Source organism: Saccopteryx bilineata, chromosome 6 (genome assembly GCF_036850765.1).
Source record: "Saccopteryx bilineata isolate mSacBil1 chromosome 6, mSacBil1_pri_phased_curated, whole genome shotgun sequence".
Taxonomy (NCBI): Eukaryota; Metazoa; Chordata; class Mammalia; order Chiroptera; family Emballonuridae; genus Saccopteryx; species Saccopteryx bilineata.
Window position 1 is genome coordinate 152,449,240 of NC_089495.1, and position 23,686 is coordinate 152,472,925.

Consider the following 23,686-nt stretch of genomic DNA (forward strand, 5'->3'; position numbering starts at 1 on the left):
AAAAGAAAAAAGAAAAAAATCCCTCCTCCAGCAAAGGTTAGCAAAACAATGACCCTTCCCAAGCAGCAAGGTAATTCCCAATTTGCACTCTGCTGCAACATTTCACAAACTATATATATATATATATATATATATATATATATATATATATATATATATACACACACATATACACACACACACACACACACACACACGGTGCTGCCAGGTAAATTGTTAAAACTTATTTATTCAACAGGTATAAAGCTCCACCTTTCCACGCTGCTCCTAGATGACATTTCTCCAGGCTGCGTGGGACCACGTCCTCATCTTACCAGCTGAGAGCGAGTGAGTCCTGCAAAGCCAAGCTTTGCGGAGCCAGGCCTTCCAGGGTAAGCGAGAAGACACAAATATGAGTTTGCTTCGTCACCGTCCTCTGAGCGTCTTTGAGCAAGTCACTTACTTCTCCAGACCTCAGGTTTCCGGTCTCTTTTACCCCGGGAGGGAGCAGAGCATAGTTGGCGCTCAGGGCAGCGGTGGCTTGGCCCGAGGGGAGCGCACGGAGCGCCTGGAAACTGTAAGGAGTGTAGAGCCCACCCCGAGCTCGGGGGCGGAACCTCCCTCTGCGGGAGCGCGGCGGCAGCTCCTCCTTTCCCCTCCACGTCCTGGGGATCGCTTGGCGCTCTCCCTATACAGGCCCCAGGAGAGCAACTCCTCGCAGGGCGCGCCACCAAGGTGGCCAAGGAGGGGGAGGGGGGAGCCAGCCTCGGCCGCCAGTCCGGGAGCCCGCAGAGCAGCTCGCGGCCCCCGCCGGGGAGGCCTGCAGCAGCGGGGACTCGCGTTCGGGGCTGCCCCACTCCCTTTCGTAAGTCGACTTGGCCATGCAGACTGGTGAGAAAAGCCCAGTGCCGGGGTGTAGGGCTATCCCAGGGTCGGGGGTGCAGGACTACAGCCGCTGGGTTGCCAGGACGCCCAGACACTCTCCTGGCGACTTTCACTTTCCCGCCCGGGAAAACTTGGGCGCCACGTCCCGTTTGGTGATGAGGGCGAGGGTTAGCCCGGGGAGTCGCACCGAGATCCTGGGCTGAGCTTCGGCCTGGCCCCGCGCCCGCTGCCTGTGGGTGTCCCAGGGGGCTGGCTTGGGCAGTTGGCGGACGGAGATCGAGTCAGGAGCCGAGTGGGCGACTCCACCGTGCGCAGCTACTTCGGGGCCTCACGACGCGGCAGGACGCTGGAAAGTTCCCTGAGGCCAGTGCTGGCAAAGAGGGCAGCTGGGGAGGTGCGAGCCGCGCGTCCTGACCTCGGACCCCAGGGCCTAGCGGGCCAGGAAGGCCGGGAGTCGCTGGGCCCGTTTCAGGGTTTCCCCAGGACTCTCCCCTAGCAGAGACGACGTGGTTTCCAGGACGAGCCCTTTTTTGGGGGTCCGGTTTTCTACGTTCTCCCTGGCTAAGGGCCACCTAGACCCGCCCAGGTGAGGGAGGCTGATGGACCGGGTCCCCACGCCCGTTTTTCCGGACTCTCCCGCCAGCCTCTCCTCAGCCCTGGACCTACGGGGCCAAATCACGCTGCCCAAGACCTGGGCGTCCCAGTCCCAGGCGCAGGGAGGCGAATGGGTGGGAGAGGGAGGCGGTGGGAACGGGAATGGGATGGTTCCTCGGCTGCCCCAGTATGACAAGGTGTGCGTGGTGGGGATGGGGGTGTCTTTAAATAGTTTGGCCAGCCGAGGCTGCGGGACTAGTCTCCCCACCCGGTGTTCTGCAAGGACCATATTTCGCTGGTCCTTTCCTTTCCCTTTCCCTTTCCCTTTCCCTTTCCCCTCCCCCACCCCTCTCCCTTCCCTTCTCCATTCCCCTCCCCCTTCCCCTTTCCTTCTAGCAAATATACAGATTTCAGGTGCCCAATTCTACAACACATCTTTGTACACCGTACTGTATGTTCATCTCCTCCCCCAGTCAAGTCTTCCTCCATCACCATTTATGTCCCCTACCCTCCTTTACTTTCCTCTCCTCCCTGCAATCACCACACTGTTTGTGTCCATGAGTGGATTTTTTTGGGAGGGTCTTTGACTGGGCAAGCCAGGGGCCTCACAGGAGACCTCAAGGTTCCAGGTCCACCCTTCATCCACAGCGCCACCACAAGTCAGGCAGGCTTTTCCTCTTCTCATCCTCACAATTGAAAAGTAACAAACCAGAATATTAAGGGAGTTGGGGATTGGTAATATTAATTTTAGTGTCCATGTGGTTTGGTAGACATAAAAATCCTCTCCCCCTTTGACCTACATGCATAAACATGCCCTTACTATTAAACTACCTATCAAAGACAATTCTAGAGCCTGACCTTTCTGACAGTTTTTGTTGATAGTATCTTGAGGAAGTAAAATCTTTAAAAGCAACTGAACCATTGCAGAGAGCAGTTTCTGTGTTACACTTTTTTTTAAATTATTTATTTATTCATTTTAGAGAGGGGGGGGGGGAGATAGATAGATAGATAGATAGAGAGAGAGAAGGGGGAGGAGCAGGAAGCATCAACTCCCATATGTGCCTTGACCAGGCAAGCCAGGGTTTTGAACCGGCAACTTCAGTGTTTCCAGGTTGATGCTTTATCCACTGCGCCACCACAGGTCAGGCTGTGTTACACTTTCTAAGGATTCATTTCGCTGTAAGAAATGACCAATTAAGATACTACTGAATCATCTCTGAACTTGCATTTGCAGAGAAACAATAGCCAAAGAATTGGGTTGTGTGGCACTGCATATTTCTGGGAGAAACTGAAAAGAGTTTCCTTTGGGAGTGGTGAAGAATGTTTTCTCCTGTTTATTACTTGAACTCACTCTTTTTTTTTTTTTTTTTTTTTTTTTTTTTTTTTTTTTTACAGAGAGAGAGAGAGAGAGGGATAGATAGGGACAGACAGACAGGAACGGAGAGAGATGAGAAGCATCAATCATCAGTTTTTCTTTGCGACACCTTAGTTGTTCATTGATTGCTTTCTCATATGTGCCTTGACTGTGGGCCTTCAGCAGGCCGAGTAACCCCTTGCACGAGCCAGCGACCTTGGAAATAAGCTGGCGAGCTTTTGCTCAAACCAGATGAGCCCACACTCAAGCTGGCAACCTAAGGGTCTCGAACCTGGGTCCTCTGCATCCCAGTCTGACACTCTAGTCCAGGGGTCCCCAAACTACAGCCCGCGGGCTGCATGCGGCCCCCTGAGGCCATTTATCCGGCCCCCGCCGCACTTCCAGAAGGGGCACCTCTTTCATTGGTGGTCAGTGAGAGGAGCATAGTTCCCATTGAAATACTGGTCAGTTTGTCGATTTAAATTTACTCGTTCTTTATTTTAAATATTGTATTTGTTCCCGTTTTGTTTTTTTACTTTAAAATAAGATATGTGCAGTGTGCATAGGGATTTGTTCATAGTTTTTTTTATAGTCCGGCCCTCCAACGGTCTGAGGGACAGTGAACTGGCCCCCTGTGTAAAAAGTTTGGGGACCCCTGCTCTAGTCACTGCGCCACCGCCTGGTCAGGCTGAACTCACTCTTTTCAGAGGCAAAGTTTATAGTTATTTGCTAAATGCCACATTGTCTACGGAGGGGTAACATAGAGGGATGAATGGCATAATTGAGCAATTAGTCAAAATTGGCACTTGATGGCACCATGCTAATTATTCTCAGGATGGATGGGTAATAAATAGTTATGGAACTAACTTTGCATGAACTCAAGTCATGGGGGCAAAAGCAGGTAGAAATTGTACAAAGAGTGCCCAGTTCCTGCTCTCTCTCCCCTGAAAATCACTAACTGGTGGGGCTACTAGTGTTGGGAGTGTGACTTGGGGACCCAGCTTACTATATAGATAGCACCATAAACTGGAAATAAAACTGTGTCAGCTTCAAAGGATTTTCTTCTTAGGCCGGAAAGCAGGAAGATAGAAGTAAGACAGTATGATTATGTAGTGCAAGGTTGAAAAGTCACTTCATTAACCCAAATATGTTGAGCACTTAGTGTGCCAACCCTTTCTGGGTTGCTGTAGGAGCACAGATGTGCTGGGTGAGGGCAATAGGCCTGGGGGAGGTTTAAGGTAGAACCTGAAGGCTGAGTAGGAGCTGCATAAACAGGAGGAGGAGAGAAGGGGTAGGGGGAACTTGCTCACCCCAGGAAAGGATATGTCCTCAGACAGAGGAGGGGGAAGCAGGGATTGCTCCAGGTCCACTGTGACCTGAGGGTAGAATGGCATCAGGTGAGGACAACAGGTACCAAGACTAGATGATGCCAGACTTTCTGGTGTTTTGTGGAATTGATCCTCAGGAATGTTTCACATCTGAAAGTATCCTGGTGAGATTTAAATTCAAAACAAAACGGAGCTCCAGCGGCTGCGTGGGGAATGGATTTGAGAGACCCTTAAGGTAAACTGGGCTGGCTCTGGGGGTGGGAGGTGAGAGGCCTGGTGGTCTAGGCTAAGGTAGTGGCAGTGGCGATGATGCAGGTAGGCAGATTTAAGGCACATCCTGGAGCAACCTGGTGACTAGTTTTGTGCAGGATGTGAGAGTGTAGGGTGAATCTCTCAAAGTTTGAGCTTGAGCACTTGGGTAGATGGCACTGCCACTCCCAAAATAAGGAACAGTGTAGGAGGGGTGGATTTGGGGAGGCAAGACAAGTTTGGTTTTGAGCCTGAGCTGCTTTCCAGGCTCAGGATAGAAATAATAAGTGTCTGGATAGAGCAGGCCCTGATTACCCTCCAAAGAGTTGGGCGTCACCTGTATTGGGGTGGATTAGGGGAGGGGTATGGGCCTGGAAAACAGGGCAGCGCTCTGGATCTGCACTGAAGCTGTAATGGGAGTGAGCGTCATGGTGTTTGTGTGTGCACAGCACGGGGTCCCACATTTATCTCCCTGGAAGCTGTAATGGTAGTGAGCGTCATGGTGTGTGTGTGCACAGCACGGGGTCCCACACTTATCTCCCTGGAAGCTGTAATGGGAGTGAGCGTCCATGGTGTGTGTGTGCACAGCACGGGGTCCCACACTTATCTCCCTGGAAGCTGTAATGGGAGTGAGCGTCCATGGTGTGTGTGTGCACAGCACGGGGTCCCACACTTATCTCCCTGGAAGCTGTAATGGGAGTGAGCGTCCATGGTGTGTGTGTGTGCACAGCACGGGGTCCCACACTTATCTCCCTGGAAGCTGTAATGGGAGTGAGCATCATGGTGTGTGTGTGCACAGCACGGGGTCCCACACTTATCTTCCTGAAAGCTGGTCCTTGAATGACAAGTGGGACAGAGGGCTGGTTCTTTTTCTTTTCTTTTCTTTCTTTTTTTTAAAATTTTTTTAAAATTGATTTTAGAGAGAGAGGAAGGAAGGGAGGGAGAGAAAGAGAGAGACAGAGAGACAGACAGAAACATCAATCTGTTCCTGGATGTGCCCTGACTGGGGATCGATACCTTTACATATCACTGGGCTGGCTGTTTTAAGATGAGAGCACCTGACACATAGATCTGTAAACGGGATGAACTAGTGGGCAGGAGAAGATGAACATACAGGATATCAGGATCCCCTCCCACTCTTGGGAGTATTGGGTAAAAACAATCTGGATATGCTGGCATTTTTATATCAAACTCATATAACAAACTATCAACATCTTACCAAAACAATATTTTGAAGCAGTTATGACTGAAATTTGAAATTTTACTTCATAGATATGCACATTTAATGGTTAGGTGAGTCAATAGCTGGAAATCACACGACGGAGCTGCAGCGTGGCTAAGAGTGACCCCCAGAGTCACACTGCTGTGGTCCTGGTTCTAGCCCTGCCAGTCTCTAGCTAATGACCTGCACAAGATTCTTGACTTTTCTGCCTTGGTTTCCTGGTCTCTGAAATGATATTACACCTAAGGGCTACATGTTCTATAGTGCCTTCTTGTGGGCTGTTGTGAAGATTGCATGTGTGCACCATGTATGTGCTGCGTCTGCACAATGTATGAATGTGTGTAAGGTGTATGCACAAGGGAGGCACATATACACCACGAATGCCCAATGTTTGTGTGTGCATCGTGTATGTAGAATGTGTGCATTGTGCCTGGCACATGGTGAGTGTTCATAAGCCTTAGTGCTGGTGGATCTAGTATGACAATGTCATTTCCATCATTTTAAGATGTAGAAACAGAGACCTAGAGAATTTTGAAAGCCTGTCCAAGTCCATAAGAACCAAACAGTGGCAAAGCTAAGGCCAGGATCCCATTTGCCTGACTCACAGGCAGGGACGTCTTCCAACGTAGCATGTTAACAAGTGTCAGATGCTGGATGCTGTGTAAAATTAAGTGTAATAAAAGGATCTGGTGACGCTCACCAGAGTACACAGAAGCAAAACAGATTGTCAAGACATAGACTTTTCCTAAGTAATTTAGAGATATATGTCTATATTAATTTATGTTGCTTTGCATGTCAATTTATGTGCATTTCCATCTGCCAGTAATTTTCCTAGTGAGATCTAGAGGCTGAAGCTTCAAGTACATAAGATCAAATAAAATTAATCAGGAATTAAATGCAGCTGCTTCAAAACCTAGTGGGACCCTGGGCACGGTGGCCTCAGTGTGGGCTTTGGGAAAAGGAGTGAATCAATATTTACTATTCTAGAAGATGTGGGAAACCAGACAGTATTTGATAAAAAGCAGGTCACATCTTAATACGTAATGAATATTGTTCTGCTGAACATAATAGAAAAATACAGGAAAAGTGAAAGAAGATCAGAAGGAAACTGCTACTGTACAAAATGCCAGAAAACAAAGCAGAAGCAAAAACAGAAGTTTGCTCTATGAAGCTGAACTAATGAGAAACACTAAGGGTGGAACTTTTAAATTTAATCTTAAACACCAATGTGTGCAGTTTTCAAACCAATACATTATCCCTAAATTGGACTTACTGGGAAATAGGCCATTGCGTCTTACTAAAAGCTGAGAATATTGTGTGTGTGTGTGTGTGTGTGTGTGTGTGTGTGTGTGTGTAGTATATAAAACTACAATTTTGTTACTTAGAACAGTGGTTCTCAAAATATTGTCTCTGGACCAGGTGCATCAGCATCATTGGGGAATTTATTAATTTGCACCTGGGAAATGTAAATTCTGAGACCACCAAATCTGCTAAATTAGATGTCTCAGCCAAGCAGCCTGTGTCTTAATATTTGGACCCAGCTTTGGTTCCCCTTGAATTTTCACTTCTTTGATCCTAACCTTTCATTTTCCTCTTGTGGTCACTAGCTTCTCACTGTGCTGCTTAACTTCCGTGAGTCAGTGTCCTTGTAGATGGTTGTGCCCAGACGCAAACCCATCCCTTCCTCAGTCCCAAGGTCTGAACTTGTGGAAGATGCTTTCTAAGATCCCTTTAGGATCTCATGTTCTACAGCTCTATCGTTCTCATACTGTAAGAACCACAGTGATTTGTTTTTTTATTTTTTAATCTTTTAAAATTTATTTTATTTTTAAAAATGTTTATTTTATTGATTTTAGAGAGAGGAAGGGAGAGACAGAGGGAGAGACAGGAACATCAATCTGTTCCTGTATGCGCCCTGACCGGGGATCAAACCTGTAAACCAGCTATCTGGCCAGGGCTTTTAAGTCATTTTTTTTTAAATCTTCTGGCAGTCTCATACCAAACAGTGACTTCTCCAAACAGAGAGTCAGCCAAAACACTGAGCTGGTCTCTGTAGATGCTCCCATTAAACCACATTTCTCCATCTGGTACATGAGTATAAAGGCATATGAATAAGATACACACCCAACGGAAGTGAAAGCAGGGGTGTGAACAGGTATATGGACATCCATGTCCATAGCAGCACTATTCACAATAGCCAAAAGATGGAAGCAATCAGTGCAAGTGCTCGTGGGCAGAAAAATGGATATATAAAATGTGGTATATTCAGCCTTAAAAGGAAGAAAACAGATGAAACCTGAGGACACTGTGTTAAATGAATAAACCAGTCATGAAAAGATAAACATTGTCTGACTCCTCCTAAATGAGGTTCCTAGATAGTCAAATTAACAAAGAGAAAGGAGAATGGTGGTTGCCAGGGACTGGGGGAAGGGGAGAAAAGGAAGTTAGTGTGTAATGGGTACTAAGTTTCAGCTGAGGAAGAAGTTCTGTGGATGGATGGTGGCAATGGCTGCAAAACAGTGTGAATGTAGTTAATGCCTCAGAGCTGTATGCAGGAAAATGGTTAAATTGGCCTTGACCTTATAGCTTGGTTGGTTAGAGCATTGCCCTAAAGCACAGAGGTTGCTGGTTGGATCCCTGGTCAGGGCACATACAGGAAGAGATCGATGTTCCTCTTTCTTGCTAAAATCAATAAATTTTTAAAAAATGATTTAAATTGTAAATTTTGTTATATAATTTTACCACAATAACATAATAGAAAAATGCTTTTATGATCACCAACTAATTTGTAAATATGGAACAACAAAAAGGAGTTATTTTTATAACAAAGTTAAGCAGGTAATACTCAGAAAGTAGATATCATAGAGTAGTGGTCCCCAACCTTTTTTGGGCCACGGACCGGTTTAATGTCAGAAAATATTTTCACGGACCAGCCTTTAGGGTGGGACGGATAAATGTATCATGTGACCGAGACAAGCGTCAAGAGTGAGTCTTAGACAGATATAACAGAGGGAATCTGGTCATTTTCAAAAAATAAAACATCGTTCAGACTTAAATATAAATAAAACGGAAATAATGTAAGTTATTTATTCTTTCTCTGTGGACCGGTACCAAATGGCCCATGGACCGGTACTGGAATGGACTGCCTGAATCCTTATATAAGGTGGGGATGTTCAAAGACTCTCAGTCCTGCTCACTCCCTTTACTCCTAGCTGCCCTCTTTGAAAAACTAGTTTTTTTATTTTGAAAAATTTTAAACCTAAAGAAAAGTTCTAAGAATAGTACAACAAACACCCATCTGATTTCCCCTTGACCATGAGAATGCTGAAGGCTTTGATGGGGCTTCTGCACCATCCTGTGCAATGGAGACCTCTGCTGCTGCCTCTAGGAGGTGGCCTCTGGGGGCAGGAGCTGGTGTGGCATTTTGAGGATGAAGTCCAGTCCCTGTTTGCAGAACAGCCCCTACTATGTCGTACTCTGTGCTCCTCCTCTGGCTGCTGCTTGTTTAAATGCTTTCCACCCCTTACCACCATGCAGCCTGGGTGCTGATCTGCTCTTCCTGCCAGAACGCACCCATGTGTGAGCTTTGTCATCCCTGTACCTCCTGCGTTAGTGCCCTGGGCCCTTTTCACAGATTAGGAGGCAGAGGGGTAGAAGATTATCAACAGCTCCTCAGTGCAGTCACAACTTAAATTTAGAGCCACAGACTTAAATTTAGAGCCTCCAGCTTTAAATTCTAAACCCACTGTGTTGTTACAATGATAGCAGGGGGAGATAAGTGTCAGGGAGGAGAGGAATGGGGTTAGGCAGGTAGAGGAGGAATGAAAGTGACTCAGAACTACTTACTGTGGTTCACCTTGCAAGGCACTGATATCTTTTTCTTGATATGTAGCAAGCTTGTTACAAAACAAGCTTTCTAGAAGGTTGCTCACCTCAAAGGTGACTTTTCAGAAATTATGTGGCCTGCCTCCTGCTTATGGCCAGAACCAGACAAAAGAAGGTTTGCCATCAGCTGAGTAGTGCTTACCTGAGTCATGGTGAGCAGGCTACACATTCATGCCAACATTGGAGTTAATTTGGTAAATATTGGAGTCTGATTTTCTTCATATATTTACTGTTGGTCAAGTAAGTTTTTAAATATGATATATTGTTTGCTCGCTTATAGTTTGTATTTGGTGTGGGGACAGGCTGTAAGCAGGCAGGGTGGTTATTGCCTAAGGCTTAGTTTTAAGACTAAGCCTTTCCCCTCACCCTTGACTGATTGCATGATGTGGGGTGGTGTACTCTCATGAAGAATCCCATTATGCCTCAGATAAGTGACTTTGTATCAGAGACTTCCTTGTTTGTATATTGGATTAAAGGTTTTGATTTCTACACTGTAAAGTGGGGCAGACCAGGAGCTTGCTCTCTCAGTTCCTGAGATTAGCATTAGAGGAGAGAGCAGAGAGAGACCACATGGAAGAGGCCAGGAGAAGCAACCAAGATGGTGGAGTGCTGAGGGTGAAGCCAGTTTGTGCAGAGAGAAGAAAAGAGATGGGAACAGAGGTGAATAAGGCTGGTGAGTGTTGGGCAGATAAAATATATTATGCTTACTTTGTAAAAGATGGCACTGTCCACATGGAAGCCGTTGCCCAGGTGATGGTAATGTGTGTTGGGGGCAGACTGTGGGCAGGCAGGATCCTTGTAGCCTGGGACTTGGTTTTAGGACTAAGCCTTTCCCACCCTTTTTGATGTGGAGTGGTGCAATCCCATCATGCCTCAGATAAGTAACTTTGTATTAGAGACTTCCCTATTTTGTATATTGGATTAAAGGTTTTGATTTCTACACTATAAAATGGAGGCAGAACGGGAACTTGCTCTCTTGGTTCCTGAGATTAGCATTAGAGAGCAGAGAGCAGAAAGCAGAGAAAGGCCATGTGAAGGAGGCCAGGAGAAGTAGCCAAGATGGTGGAGTGTTGAGTGAGAAGCTAGTTTGTGCAGGGAGAAGGAAGGAGATGGAGAACAGAGGTGAATAAGTCTGGTGAGCTAGAAACCTTTGATTCTAAGAAACTCGGATAAGTCAGTAGCTTTGTGAGCACTGAATGAGTGGGTTTTGGAGCCCAGTGTGTGTTTTTACTTGCCCGCTGGGTGCAAGCTAGGATTAAAGATGATGGCCCATCAGTTCTTGGCTCCATTGTTTCATTACCGTCTGTTCGAATCTAATGCGAACCTGCCTGGGCCAGGCAGCTGTGATGGTGGCCGTGGATACTGGCTTTACATTTACCTAAAGTCTCCGTCTGTCTCTACAGTTGGATGAGATATTCAGCATCATCTGAGACATAATTTTGCACTTGGCTATATATGGGATTTTACTGTTGTATAAGTAGGCACTTTAGCCTAGTTTAAATTTAAGTTTAATTTTGCGCGCGCGCATGTGTGTGTGTGTTTTAAGCATCACCCTTTTCATATGGTCATCTTTCAAAGTACATCTTTACAAAGTTGCTTAAACAAATAAGGGGCTTATTTTATTCTATGAGAAGAATGCAGAGTGGGCATTTGCTGCTGCCAGTTAAGTGGTTTAAGGATTTGGGTGCTGAAGTCTCTGATATTCTCTTGGCCTATTTTTCATGGTCCCAAGATGGCTGCTGCAATGCTAGCCATCATGTCAGAGTTCAGATAAGGGGCTAATATCCAAAATATACAAAGAACTCACAAAACTCAACAACAAACAAGCAAACAATCCAATAAAAAATGGACATTAACAGACACTTCTCCCAGGAAGAAATACAAATGGCCAACAGATATATGGAAAAATGCTCATCTTCATTAGCTATTGGAGAAATGCAAATCAAAACTACAATGAGATACCACCTCACACCTGTTAGATTAGCTATTATCAACAAGACAGGTAATAACAAGTGCTAGAGAAGCTGTGGGGAAAAGGAATCCTCATCCACTGTTTGTGGGAATGTAAAGTAGTACAACCATTATGGAAGAAAGTATGGTGGTTCCTCAAAAAATTAAGAATAAAAGCCCTGGCCGGTTGGCTCAGCGGTAGAGTGTTGGCCTGGCGTGCGGGGGACCTGGGTTCGATTCACATAGGAGAAGCGCCCATTTGCTTCTCCACCCCCCCTCCTCTCTGTCTCTCTCTTCCCCTCCCGCAGCCAAGGCTCCATTGGAGCAAAGATGGCCCGGGCGCTGGGGATGGCTCCTTGGCCTCTGCCTCAGGCGCTAGAGTGGCTCTGGTCGTGGCAGAGCGACACCCCGGAGGGGCAGAGCATCGCCCCCTGGTAGGCAGAGCGTCGCCCCTGGTGGGCGTGCCGGGTGGAGCCTGGTTGGGTACATGCAGGAGTCTGTCTGACTGTCTCTCCCCATTTCCAGCTTCAGAAAAAAAAAACTAAGAATAAAACTACCATATGACCTAGCAATCCCTCTACTGGGTATATACCCCCAAAGCTCAAAAACATTGGTACGTAAAGATACGTGCAGCCCCATGTTCATGGCAGTATTGCTCACAGTGGCCAAGACATGGAAACAACCAAAAAGCCCTTCAATAGAAGATTGGATAAAGAAGAAGTGGTACATATATACTATGGAATACTATTCAGCCATAAGAAATGATAACATAGGATCATTTACGACAATGTGGATGGACCTTGATAACATTATACTGAGTGAAATAAGTAAATCAGAAAAAACTAAGAACTGTATGATTTCATACAGAGGTGGGACACAAAATTGAGACTCATGAACATAGATAAGAGTTCAGTGGTTACCAGGGGGAGGGAAGGGAGGAGAGGGTAAGGATAGTGGGAGGGGAGGAGCATAAAGAAAACCAAATGAAGGGTGATAGAGGACGATTTGACTTTGGGTGATAGGTATACAACAAAATCGAATATCAAAAATGATCTGGAGATGTTTTCTCTAAATCCGTATGCTCTAGTTGACCAATGTCACCCATTAAAATTAATTGTCTAAATAAAACTATATAAAAAAAGATGATTTGTTAATATGCATATCAAGGAAATGGAAGAGTTGATGACTCTAAAGTTTCAAGTTTAGGTCATTGAGTGGATGGTCTCACTATAAATTGAGACAAAAAACACCAGTGGTGAAGATGTCAATTTAGTTTTGGACTCATTGAGTGCCTGTAAGACATCTAATGGACATGTCCATCAAGCAATTGGATGTTCACTTTGGAAGCTTGACCAAGAGGTGAGGGTTAGAGGTAAAGGTGTTGACAATGTATATGTGGAAGTTAAAATTCAAAGACCCAAGAAGAGTGTGTGTAAAAAGAGCAGTAATCTGAGAACAGGACCCTGGGGAAACCCATTAAGTAGACATCAAGATGTAGCCAGAGAAGACACAGATTCTGCAAAACAGCTCATTGTCTGTAAAATGTTCTTTAAGGGAGAGTAACTCAAGTGAAGGTGAATGAGTATATATGATTCCCAGCAGAGTTTTTTAAATTGAGCTACACAATCTTCAAAAACAAATCATGTTCAAAAATTTTCTACCCAGCCAGGTGGTGGTGCATGAATACAACATTGACCTGAGACAATGAGGACCCAGGTTTGAAACTCTGAGGTTGCTGGCTTGAGTGTGGGGTCATAGACACGACCCCATGGTCGCTGGCTGAAGCCCAAAGGTCACTGGCTTGGCTCAGCTGGAGTCCCCGGTCAAGGCATGTATGAGAAAACAATCAATGAACAACTAAAGTGCTGCAACTATGAGTTGATGCTTTTCATTTCTCTCCATTCCTGTCTATCTGCCTGTCCCCCCTTCCTCTCTCCCTCCCTCCCTCTCTCTCTCTCTCTCTCTCATACACATGCAAATAAAACTTTTTGGTAATTATCTCTAAGGAAATTGACAGAAGTTTATTCTCATCTAAGGTTTATTAAGATGTGTTAGGAAATTGCTTATGGGCTCCTCAGACCTCACCAGTTTTCAGTATTTGGACTTCCTTGAAACAGCCCCAGGAGCTTGGCCAACCCTGCTGTCTTCAAACCATGGAGTAATACTCCCTTGATCCCCCCTTCCTGCTGCTCCCAAATAAGCACATCTATAGTCTTCCCTTCATTAGGCTGCTTTTGCCTAATGAAGTAATATAATCAGTTTTTAAAGTTCCAGTAGTATGAAAGGCTATTCAGTGATAAGTAAATACCCTTCCTACCCAGGCCCCTACTTCTCAGTCCTTTTCCTACAAAGCAACTCTTGTTCCCAGTGTTGTGTCTATTCAACATCCTCCTGGAAATGCTGGCCTATGGGCCAAATTCAGCCAGCTTTCTGTGTTTGTAAATAAAGTTTTATTGGAACACAACCATGCTCACTCACTTACATGTTGTCTGGTGACTGCTCTCCCACTACAACAGCAGAGTTGAGTAATTGTGACAGAGAAAGGAACGTTTGCCAACACATGCTCTTTTTATGTAGACACCTTTATGTACAGTCTTTTTTGGCACACATGTGAGCACATGACACACAGTTCTCCATTTTACTTATTTCTGTTTCACAGTATATCATGGAAATTGTTCCATATGAGCAAATGCAGGTTTGTCTCAAGCTTTTTCACATAGTGTGGATGTAATTAATTAATTTCCTTTGAAGGGTGTTTTAGTGCTTTTCAGTCTTTAGGCTGAACAAATTACACTGTACATACTTTCCCTGCATATGAACTCTTCTGGCTGGGTTCATTTAAAACTGAGAGATGTTGCTTAACTGACCCCTAGGTAGTTTTTACTCCTCCCCTCCCCCATAAGAGTCACGTTCTGTTCACTGTAAGGGCTAAATTGCTAAACTCTGTGAGAGAATGGAAGCTAACAAAATAAAAAAATTAATGTGCAGGATTTGTATAATCTGTATAAAATTTTAGTCTCCAATACCTACTATATATAAGACTTGGTAGTTTGTAAGCAGCACAAATTTATTTCTCACAGTTCTGGAAGCTGGAAGTCTGAGATCAGCGTGATAGGGACTGGGGAAGGCCATCAACCTGGTGCAGACTGCTGACTAGCTATGTCCTCACATGGTGGAAGGGACAGGGAGCTCTCTGGGGTCTTTCCTTATAAGGGCACTAATCCTATCCATGAGGGCTTCACCCTCATGACCTAATCATGTTCGTGACCCAAAGGCCCCACCTCCAAATACCATCACATTTAGTGGTTAAATTTCAACATGTAAATATTGGAGGGGACAAATTTAGTCTGCAGTGAGATTCACTGGGTTTTCCCCCATTTGACTTCAGACATAGATCTGAAGGTAGAGTTATCATAGATATCCCTTTTAGTTTCAGATGGACCATTTGCATTTCCAAAGATCTCTTAATGACATCCATTTTTCTAGACCTCTGCCCAAACCAGAGCACTCCCAAATATACTAAGCAGAAATGCAGACAATATAAAACTACATAGTACTTATATTTTAGTAGTTTATATTATTTTCCATTCTATTTGGTAAGCAGTATCTCTCACAATTATATACAGTTAACCCAGAATACCACAAATACCACCATTCTACATAGTTCCATAGTGCCCTTGAGAGAATCTAGAAATAAGGATTCTCTCAAGGGCAAGAGGTCTTATTCATCTTTGGACCCAGCATTCTGCCAGGCATGTGATAGGCACCCAGTGGACTTTTGTTGAAGTGAACTAATTTTCTCTTAATGTTTCAACTGAATTATTCCTTTTTTCCTCTTACAGAATGAAGATATTCAGATGTTGTTTTAAACACCCCCTACAACAGAAAGTTTCCATCCTGTTTATAGCCCTGTGGCTGTTCTCCTTGTTGAAGCTTCTAAGTGTAGAAAGACTCCTCTTCCCTCAGAGAAACATTTACTTGGTTGAGTACTCTCTCAGTACTTCCCCCTTTGTGAGGAACAGATACACCCATGTGAAGGATGAAATCGGGTATGAAGTTAACTGTTCGGCTGTCTATGAACAAGAGCCTTTGGAAATTGGCAAGACTCTGGAAATAAGAAGAAGAGAAATCATTGACTTGGATGATGATGATGTTGTGGCAATGACCAGCAATTGTGACATCTATCTGTCCCTAAGAAGGTACCATCGAAAACTTGTTTCAAGGGAGGAGAAAAGCTTCCCAATAGCCTATTCTTTGGTTGTTCACAAAGATGCAATTATGGTTGAAAGGCTAATCCATGCTATATACAACCAGCACAATATTTACTGCATTCATTATGATCGTAAGTCATCTGACACCTTCAAAGTCGCCATGAACAATTTAGCTAAGTGCTTCTCCAATATTTTCATTACTTCCAAATTAGAGACGGTGCAATATGCCCACATTTCCAGACTCCAAGCTGATTTAAATTGCTTGTCAGACCTTCTCAAGTCTTCAGTTCAATGGAAATATGTTATTAACCTGTGTGGGCAAGACTTTCCTTTGAAGTCAAACTTTGAATTAGTATCAGAGCTAAAGAAACTCAATAGAACAAATATGTTAGAGACGGTGAAACCCCCTAAGAGTAAAATAGAAAGATTCACTTATCACCATGAACTCAGACAAGTGCCTTATGAAAATGTGAAGCTACCAGTAAGGACAAACATCTCTAAAGAAGCCCCCCCTCATAACATTGAGATATTTGTTGGCAGTGCTTATTTTGTTTTAGGTCGAGCATTTGTTAAATACATTTTCAACAACTCCCTTGTTAAAGACTTCTTTGCCTGGTCTGAAGATACATACTCACCTGATGAGCATTTTTGGGCCACCTTAATTCGAGTACCAAGAATACCTGGGGAGATTTCTCGGTCGGCCCCGGATGTGTCTGACTTACAGAGTAAGACTCGCCTTGTCAAATGGAATTATTACGAAGGCCTTTTCTATCCCAGTTGTACTGGCTCTCACCTCCGAAGTGTGTGTATCTATGGATCAGCAGAATTAAGGTGGCTTATCAAAGAAGGTCACTGGTTTGCTAATAAATTTGATTCTAAGGTGGACCCTGTCTTGATTAAATGCTTGGCAGAAAAGCTTGAAGAACAACAGAGAGAGTGGATCACTTTGTCTTCAGAAAAGTTATTTATGGATAAAAGTCCCACAATCAGGTCATGATAAAAAGCATGATGGAAAGAAGGTGTCTGAAAAAGAGTTAATTTAGAGTTGTGTGCTATACTGTGTCCAGTACCATCTGAGCGTAACCTCTCATAGTTTGAAAGGTATCTAAGGTCCTGTGCAAAAGGAAAGTGACTTAGACTTTGGTGACAATTAGCCTGCAGTTGGTTCAGTACTTTTATTTGTTGCTTTCTGTAATCTCACTGAGCTAAATCAGAAATCCTGAACAGTCATCAGATATTTATTGAGCTCCTACTGTATGCCAGGCACTATTTATTTTTTCAGAAATCTGTAGCAATTAAAAAATATATTTATAACTATTAAATCCAAGTTGTAATGAGTTATATAATGCCCTCATGGGATTGTCTTACCATACTCACACAGCACCTTAATATCTTAAGCTTTCCACATAGTAATCAGGATCCTGCTAAAGAAGCTTTGTAGTGTGTGATAATGACCCATATACACCACCCATTTCAGAATAAGATTTAACTACAGTGACCAACACACTCCACTTTTCTCTTAATTCAACTCAACTTGATCTAACCACTAGAATATTAGAAGTGACTTTATTATCTCAAAAAAGCTCAAAATATTGTCTAATTTCATGCTTGCCAAAGCATAATTTACCATTTGGTGCCTTGCTCAATTAATTCCAGGTCAGGAGACTCTGTGGGAATGAATGTTAGGGAGGTGATTGGGGTGAGTAGGGGGATTGGGACACATGGTACCTGAAGAGGAACAGAGAGATTTATTTAACTTTTACATCATGTCACACCATGGTGTCATGATGGCCTTCTTTTGGATTCAACTGTTTCCTTAAAGCACATTTACTTATTAAAAATGAGAACTGATTAATATTCAAAGTGGTATATTCCAGAACATTGAATCTAAGTGTTCCAGTTCATACATTAGCATGATATGTAAGTTTCTTTACAATGGAACTAGTATAATTTTGTTTTCTGGAACTACTAAACTAAGAGTCACTGAATTTTTTTGAAAAGGCTATATGAAATATGACAGCTTTCTAAGTTATTATGATCAGTTTAAAAAAATTTTTCTCCAGCAACTGTCCAAGTGGAACCCAAATTTAAGATTATGAAAGCTCAATTTAGCTCCAGAGAGAAAAAGCACATTTTCCTAAGGACATAGCAGGAATATTCATTAAAGATATTTTGTAAAACTGCACCTTAGACAATTGAATCAAACATATACACATTATCATGTTACTGTTGTGCTGGAGGTGAGACGGGGCAGGAATGGGTTCTGAGAACAGGCTGTGACATTTTTATGTCTTTTGGGAAATCCTGAAACTACTATAAAAACTTTGTAGTGAACTTATGTTTCAGTGTGAGCTTCAGGAACTGTATAAAGATGTAATAATCAAGGCCACTGTGAGACTATTTGGAAGACTAAAGTATTTAAGTACTTTTTAAGATGTGTTCTAAATGTCTGTGAAATGAACTTTGCTTGTTTTCAAGTTTATGACACTAACTTCCAAGGGGTACTATTTCTTCCTTTCTTTGCCCTACCCCTTCAAATTTCTTTATTCTCTAGAAAACAATGATTACCAAGTCCCTGTTCTTAAAACTAAGTAACTATTGGGTAGAGCTGAGTTCTTCAGAACATCATTACCAGGTCATTAGCGTGTGTGAGCATGACAAGCTGTCACTTTGGTTTTGATGAGCCTGCTTTCCTGATCTTTGACTTGCACACTTGGTTACCTATCCTAGTTTCTTCCCAAATTTTGTTTTTGTTTGTTTGGTTGTTTGTGAAAATCAACTGAAATAGGATACGAAAGTGTTTTTTGAAAACAGAGACAGACTGCCTGACCAGGTGGTGGTACAGTGGATAGAGTGTTGGACTGGGATGCGGAGGACCCAGGTTCGAGACCCCAAGATCGCCGGCTTGAGCGTGGGCTCATCTGGCTTGAGCAAAAAGCTCACCAGCTTGGACCCAAGATCACTGGCTCAAACAAGGGGTTACTTGGTCTGCTGAAAGCCTGCAGTCAAGGCACATAGGAGAAAGCAATCCATGAACAGAACTAAAGTGTCGCAACGAAAAACTAATGATTGATGCTTCTCATCTCTCTCCGTTCCTGTCTGTCCCTAGCTATCCCTCTCTCTGACTCTCCGCCTCTGTAAGGAAAAAAGACAAAAAATAAATTAAAAAATAAAAAAGCATGCAAGATCTTAATTAAAAAAAAAAAGAAAACAGAGACAGACTATGAAATATCAGAGAACAGTCTTACGATGAGGCTATCATAGATCAACACCATTGTGAGACCTAACCATTTACTGTTTCTGAAAATCCTTCAAAATATAAAAAGAAGCCACAGTTGCAGGGGAACATTCTGTAACCAAATCCAGGTATGAAGAAACTCTAGTCACCGCATCTGGAGGTTCTTTCTAAGCCCATAAGATTAGCAAGTTGGTCCCGCGGTTTAGACTAAGAAGAGGGACTGAAGGACTTTTCCTATCATCCAGACTTCAACACAGAAGGTTCTGATGCAATCTTGGTTCTTATGCCTTTGGTCATCAGAATAAATGCAAATGCTGGAAAATAAATGTCGACCTCCTGGTTCAGTGCCTTGCCTCTGATGAAGAATGATTCTATTTCTTGTTTATTGGGAAATTTGCAAGTTATTAGACTAATTTCACGTTCAAATGAATTGTGGAGCCATGAAGAAGTAGCAGTGCCTTTTCCCCACTCAGACACAGTACCTCTCAGGGAGCAGGTCAGAACATGCTTTTTCCTCAGAAATCCTGCAGAAACCTTGTTCCTTCCAATATGTTCCTTTAAAACCTTTTGGCATGATTCCCTCTGGTCTGGAGAATGTTCTGCTGTCTCTGTTTTATAATTATTCTTTGCATAGTATCTATTGAATCTAACTTATAAGTTATTTAGTGATGAGACCAGGGCCTTGGAGTTTGTAAATTATATCAGATAGTATTAATGAAGGAGCTACTAATATATAAATATAATATATATATATATTATGTGAACAAACTACTGTTATAATAAAGACCCATGTTGCCATGTTGCTGCTATTAATGTTTTGGTTAGTTTATGTGAAATATTTATATAAATGTTTATGAAATATTTATATAGATGTTTAAATTTGTAGAGTTAAATCTGAAGATTTTTCTTGCCTTCCAGAATGTGACTACTTTTTTATACGTTCTATGAAATGACAATCTCCTCTGGGAATGTAAAGTGAATGAATCCTATGTATATTACAGCTGTTTTTATTGTTGATAACGATGGAATGAGTGATTTTTTTTAAACAGCTTTATCAACTGTTCTCTAAGTCTCCTATTGTGTATGTTACCATTTTCAAACGACATTTTCTCCATTATATGAGTTTTAAACAGATTGTTACTGCATTTTCTATTTGCTGCTACCAGATGTTAATTTTCCAGTATTGTAAAATAATATGTGCTCCAAAAACCAAACTCTTGGGATTTATGATGTTTTCTTTCTCTGGTTGTATTGGGCCTGCACAAAGACTCTTGTAGTTTATGACACTTGCCCAGTGTTTGAAGAGCACAGTCTCACCTCAGTAAAAGAAACTCAGTGTGTGTACTGTATGCAGAATATAGTCATGCAAACACAAAGTGTTTAATTTAGCAAAGTCTCATAGGCTCTTTCAGGATTTTCCTGTATTCCTTCTTGAGGTTGGTTTCTCCTCTAAGATTAATTACCTAGATAAATATTGTATTTGCTTTATTACTTTATGAAAGTTATTTCTTAATATGGTAGATTGAGCTCTTTAACATCCTTCAATCGTTGGAAAATTCAGACTTTCTCTCTGCATTAATACTCCTGGCTGGTTGGGAGCCCTGTGAAAATGGGGACCCTGACTCCATGGCTGTCCTCAGGCATGGTTGGTTGTAATTCCTGATGAGCTCCCCTCTGTGCTGGGTAACGTGACCTTTTCCAGCTCTACTATACTGAGTGGTATTTGGCATCACTGATACCCACGCCCCCAGCTCACTCTGAAAATCCCCTGATCTGTTTTCTTTATTAACCCCTTCTAGAACCATAACAGTCAGCAGCTCCCTAGCTGGCTCCTATGCATGTCACACTCACAAATTGTAATGTATCTCAAAGAATAAGCCCATTTTAGGAATCTTCAACATAAAAAAATTACATCTACACTTAACCTAAGGTTAGTTCCAGTTCTTGCCAAGCTGGTTGACCATACAAATCACAGTAATCTCTTGGAGGAATTTGGATTTTTGGTAGTGGTGGTGTGGAGTTGGTAAGTATATATAGCATCATTATTAAAGACCCATGGGCTTGATTCCTAGATAAACATTTTCATATTTTAAAAATTTCCTTTGGTGTCTATAAAGGTATAACTAAACTAGGACTATGGCTTCTAGTTTCATGAAACTGATTATGAAGAAATCCTGGCAAAAGAAAGTAGATGACTTCAAATTTTTACCTTCTACTGGAAACATAGTCCTGTGATGACACATAACAAACAGCTTGAGCTTTGCTTCAGAGACAGGTGATCAGTGTGTCAGCTTATGCAGGTATTACAGGAAGACTATTCACCTGAGCTCAGGTGTGTTCTTTACATAGAGCAGCTCCGTCTTACCTTCCTGGGAGCACCTTGGACTAAATCATGCAGAGGACAAATAGAATCTAAGGAAAAATCATTGTCAATGATCTGGGTAAGTTTATTTCACTATTTTTTTTATTCTTGTTGCTGCTGTTATTTCTCATAGAATAATAAGGGAAATTTAAATGGAAATCCTTTGTACTGTATAATTCTAATATCCTGGCAAAAACATTATAGTTCTCTGAATCCTCTTCTCATCCATATCGATATTCATTTTTCTGTCCCTCTTCCCATTGCCTATATTTTTATAACCACTTTCCTATGTTAATACATGATCTTTATGGTTATCTACTGGTCACTTCATGATTCACTGTCTTTGTTGTACAACATTTGAATTTTAAGCTACATTTCTTTTTTGCTGCTGTAAATTACAATGCTGTGAACAGCTGTATGCACAAAGCATCTCCTTTCCTTGACTCTATTCCTTATGATGCATTTGCAGGAGAGGGATTAGAATCCTGAAAAAAATGATTTTTATTTTATTTTACTATTATTTTTCACTGATTGTATTTCATATAAGTTACAAATCACACGCTCAAAAAATTATATAGGATATTTGGTTGGTGTATATCAACCATAGCTTCTATCTATGTGAAATAAGTTGTATTTATTTATTCTGATGAATGCTTTTTCTGATTCTCAAGGTGAGCAAAGACCTAAAGCAAGAATGCAGCCTATAATAGATCTAACACTATGTTTTGATGTGTGCTGAATGAAGAACTCTTTCAGCATAATATTCTCAGAGGTGTACCTTTGATCACTGACTCCATTCCAGGAAGCCTCACTGGCAGGTGTCCCCAAACTATGGCCCGCGGGCCGCAATTTGGCCCCCTAAGGCCATTTATCCAGCTCCCGCCGCACTTCCAGAAGGGGCAACTCTCTCATTGGTGGTCAGTGAGAGGAGCACTGTATGTGGGAGCCCTCCAATGGTCTGAGGGACAGTGAACTGGCCCCCTGTGTAAAAAGTTTGGGGACCCCTGCAAGGCTGCTAGTTCCTCATAGTATCTGTTCTCCCTGGATCCTGTGGTTGTATTCTGTGCAACAGTATGACCAGCTATTAATTCCCAGAATTCCTTTCAAGTAGGAGTGGCAAAGAGGAAAAGCAGAAGTCATTGAGTAGGGCATCTGAGAATGCACTTAGAAGGTAGCTTACCTAGCTTGTCTTCCACCACTTCCCTTACTTTCTTCCTGCTTCCTAGAATGTGTTTGTAATAGCTGGAATTTCAGCAGCCATTTTGATACCATGAGGATGCAAGTCATGGTAAGAACAGAGTAAAAAATATGACATTTGAACCATCCAAGACTACCTACTTCCAGTCTCCTTTTATGGGGGAAAAAAGTGACTTGTACTTTAAACTATTGTTATCTCAGGTCTCTATTACTAACAGCAGAACATAATTCCTAACTTACACAATGTTTTTCTAGGACAATGGTTTTTAAACTTTAGTCTGAAGCCGAATCATCTAGTGGGCTTGTTAAATAAACTACCCCACACATACACTTTCTTAGCAACTGGGGCTGATGTCGGGAGAGGAGAATTGTGTATCTAACAAGTTCCCAGGTGAGGCAATTGTAGTTCCGGACCACACTTTGAGAACCACTGTTAGGATATCTTTCCTCAAAATTATTTCTTCAACATTGTAAACATGAGGCCAAGTTAGCATTTAGAAAATACCAAATGGTATTTGGTATAAGTATACAATCCTTCAGATGGTAAAATGCTGTGGTCAGAAGTTCGGAAATATTTTATATTCTCTGCCTTGTATGCTCTTTCTACATTATTGGCTAACTATATTTTCTGAATAATGACTAAAGTTGATATATTTCCATAACTTTAGGTCCTCTTAAACTTATTTTCAACCAAATTGCTCCCTTATTTGGAAATATTTTATAAAATGTAATAAAAGCAAATGAATTTTGGGGGTGCAGTTAACCTGAAATTAAAGTGATAATGTCTCAAGTTCAGACCTATGTGTTAATTCTAGTAAACAAAAATGTATGCTGGTGAGACAGACTATACAGTGGAATTTTTCATAGTCATTTCAATGTGAGAGTCCTAAAGTTTGAAAAAAAAATTGAAATGAATCAGAGAGCCATATGATTCTAGCTGTTCACTATTTCTTTTTTTTTTAATTTTATTTTTTTAATGGGGCGACATCAATAAATCAGGATACATATATTCAAAGATAACAAGTCCAGGTTATCTTGTCTTTCAATTATGTTGCATACCCATCACCCAAAGTCAGATTGTCCTCTGTCACCTTCTATCTAGTTTTCCTTGTGCCCCTCCCCCTCCCCCTTTCCCTCTCTCTTTCCCCCCTCCCCCCGTAACAACCACACTCTTATCAATGTCTCTTGGTCTCACTTTTATGTCCCATCTACATATGGAATAATGCAGTTCC

At 42.4% G+C, this 23,686-nt stretch overlaps 1 protein-coding gene across 5 annotated transcripts; it reads left to right on the top strand.

Annotated features, from left to right (window-relative positions):
- The first annotated feature begins 233 nt into the window (after window positions 1-233).
- Window positions 234-18,868, top strand: GCNT4 (glucosaminyl (N-acetyl) transferase 4). 5 transcript variants are annotated; one of them, XM_066236667.1, is made up of 2 exons: window positions 234-371; window positions 15,289-18,868. In XM_066236667.1, the coding sequence occupies exon 2, from the start codon at window positions 15,290-15,292 to the stop codon at window positions 16,652-16,654; it is 1,365 nt and encodes a 454-aa protein (XP_066092764.1). In that variant the 5' UTR covers window positions 234-371; window position 15,289; the 3' UTR covers window positions 16,655-18,868. The 5 variants fall into 5 exon arrangements, with proteins under 5 accessions (XP_066092764.1, XP_066092766.1, XP_066092763.1 ...); XM_066236669.1 differs by lacking the exon at window positions 234-371 and adding an exon at window positions 383-556; XM_066236666.1 differs by lacking the exon at window positions 234-371 and adding an exon at window positions 638-1,258.
- The last annotated feature ends 4,818 nt before the right edge of the window (window positions 18,869-23,686 follow it).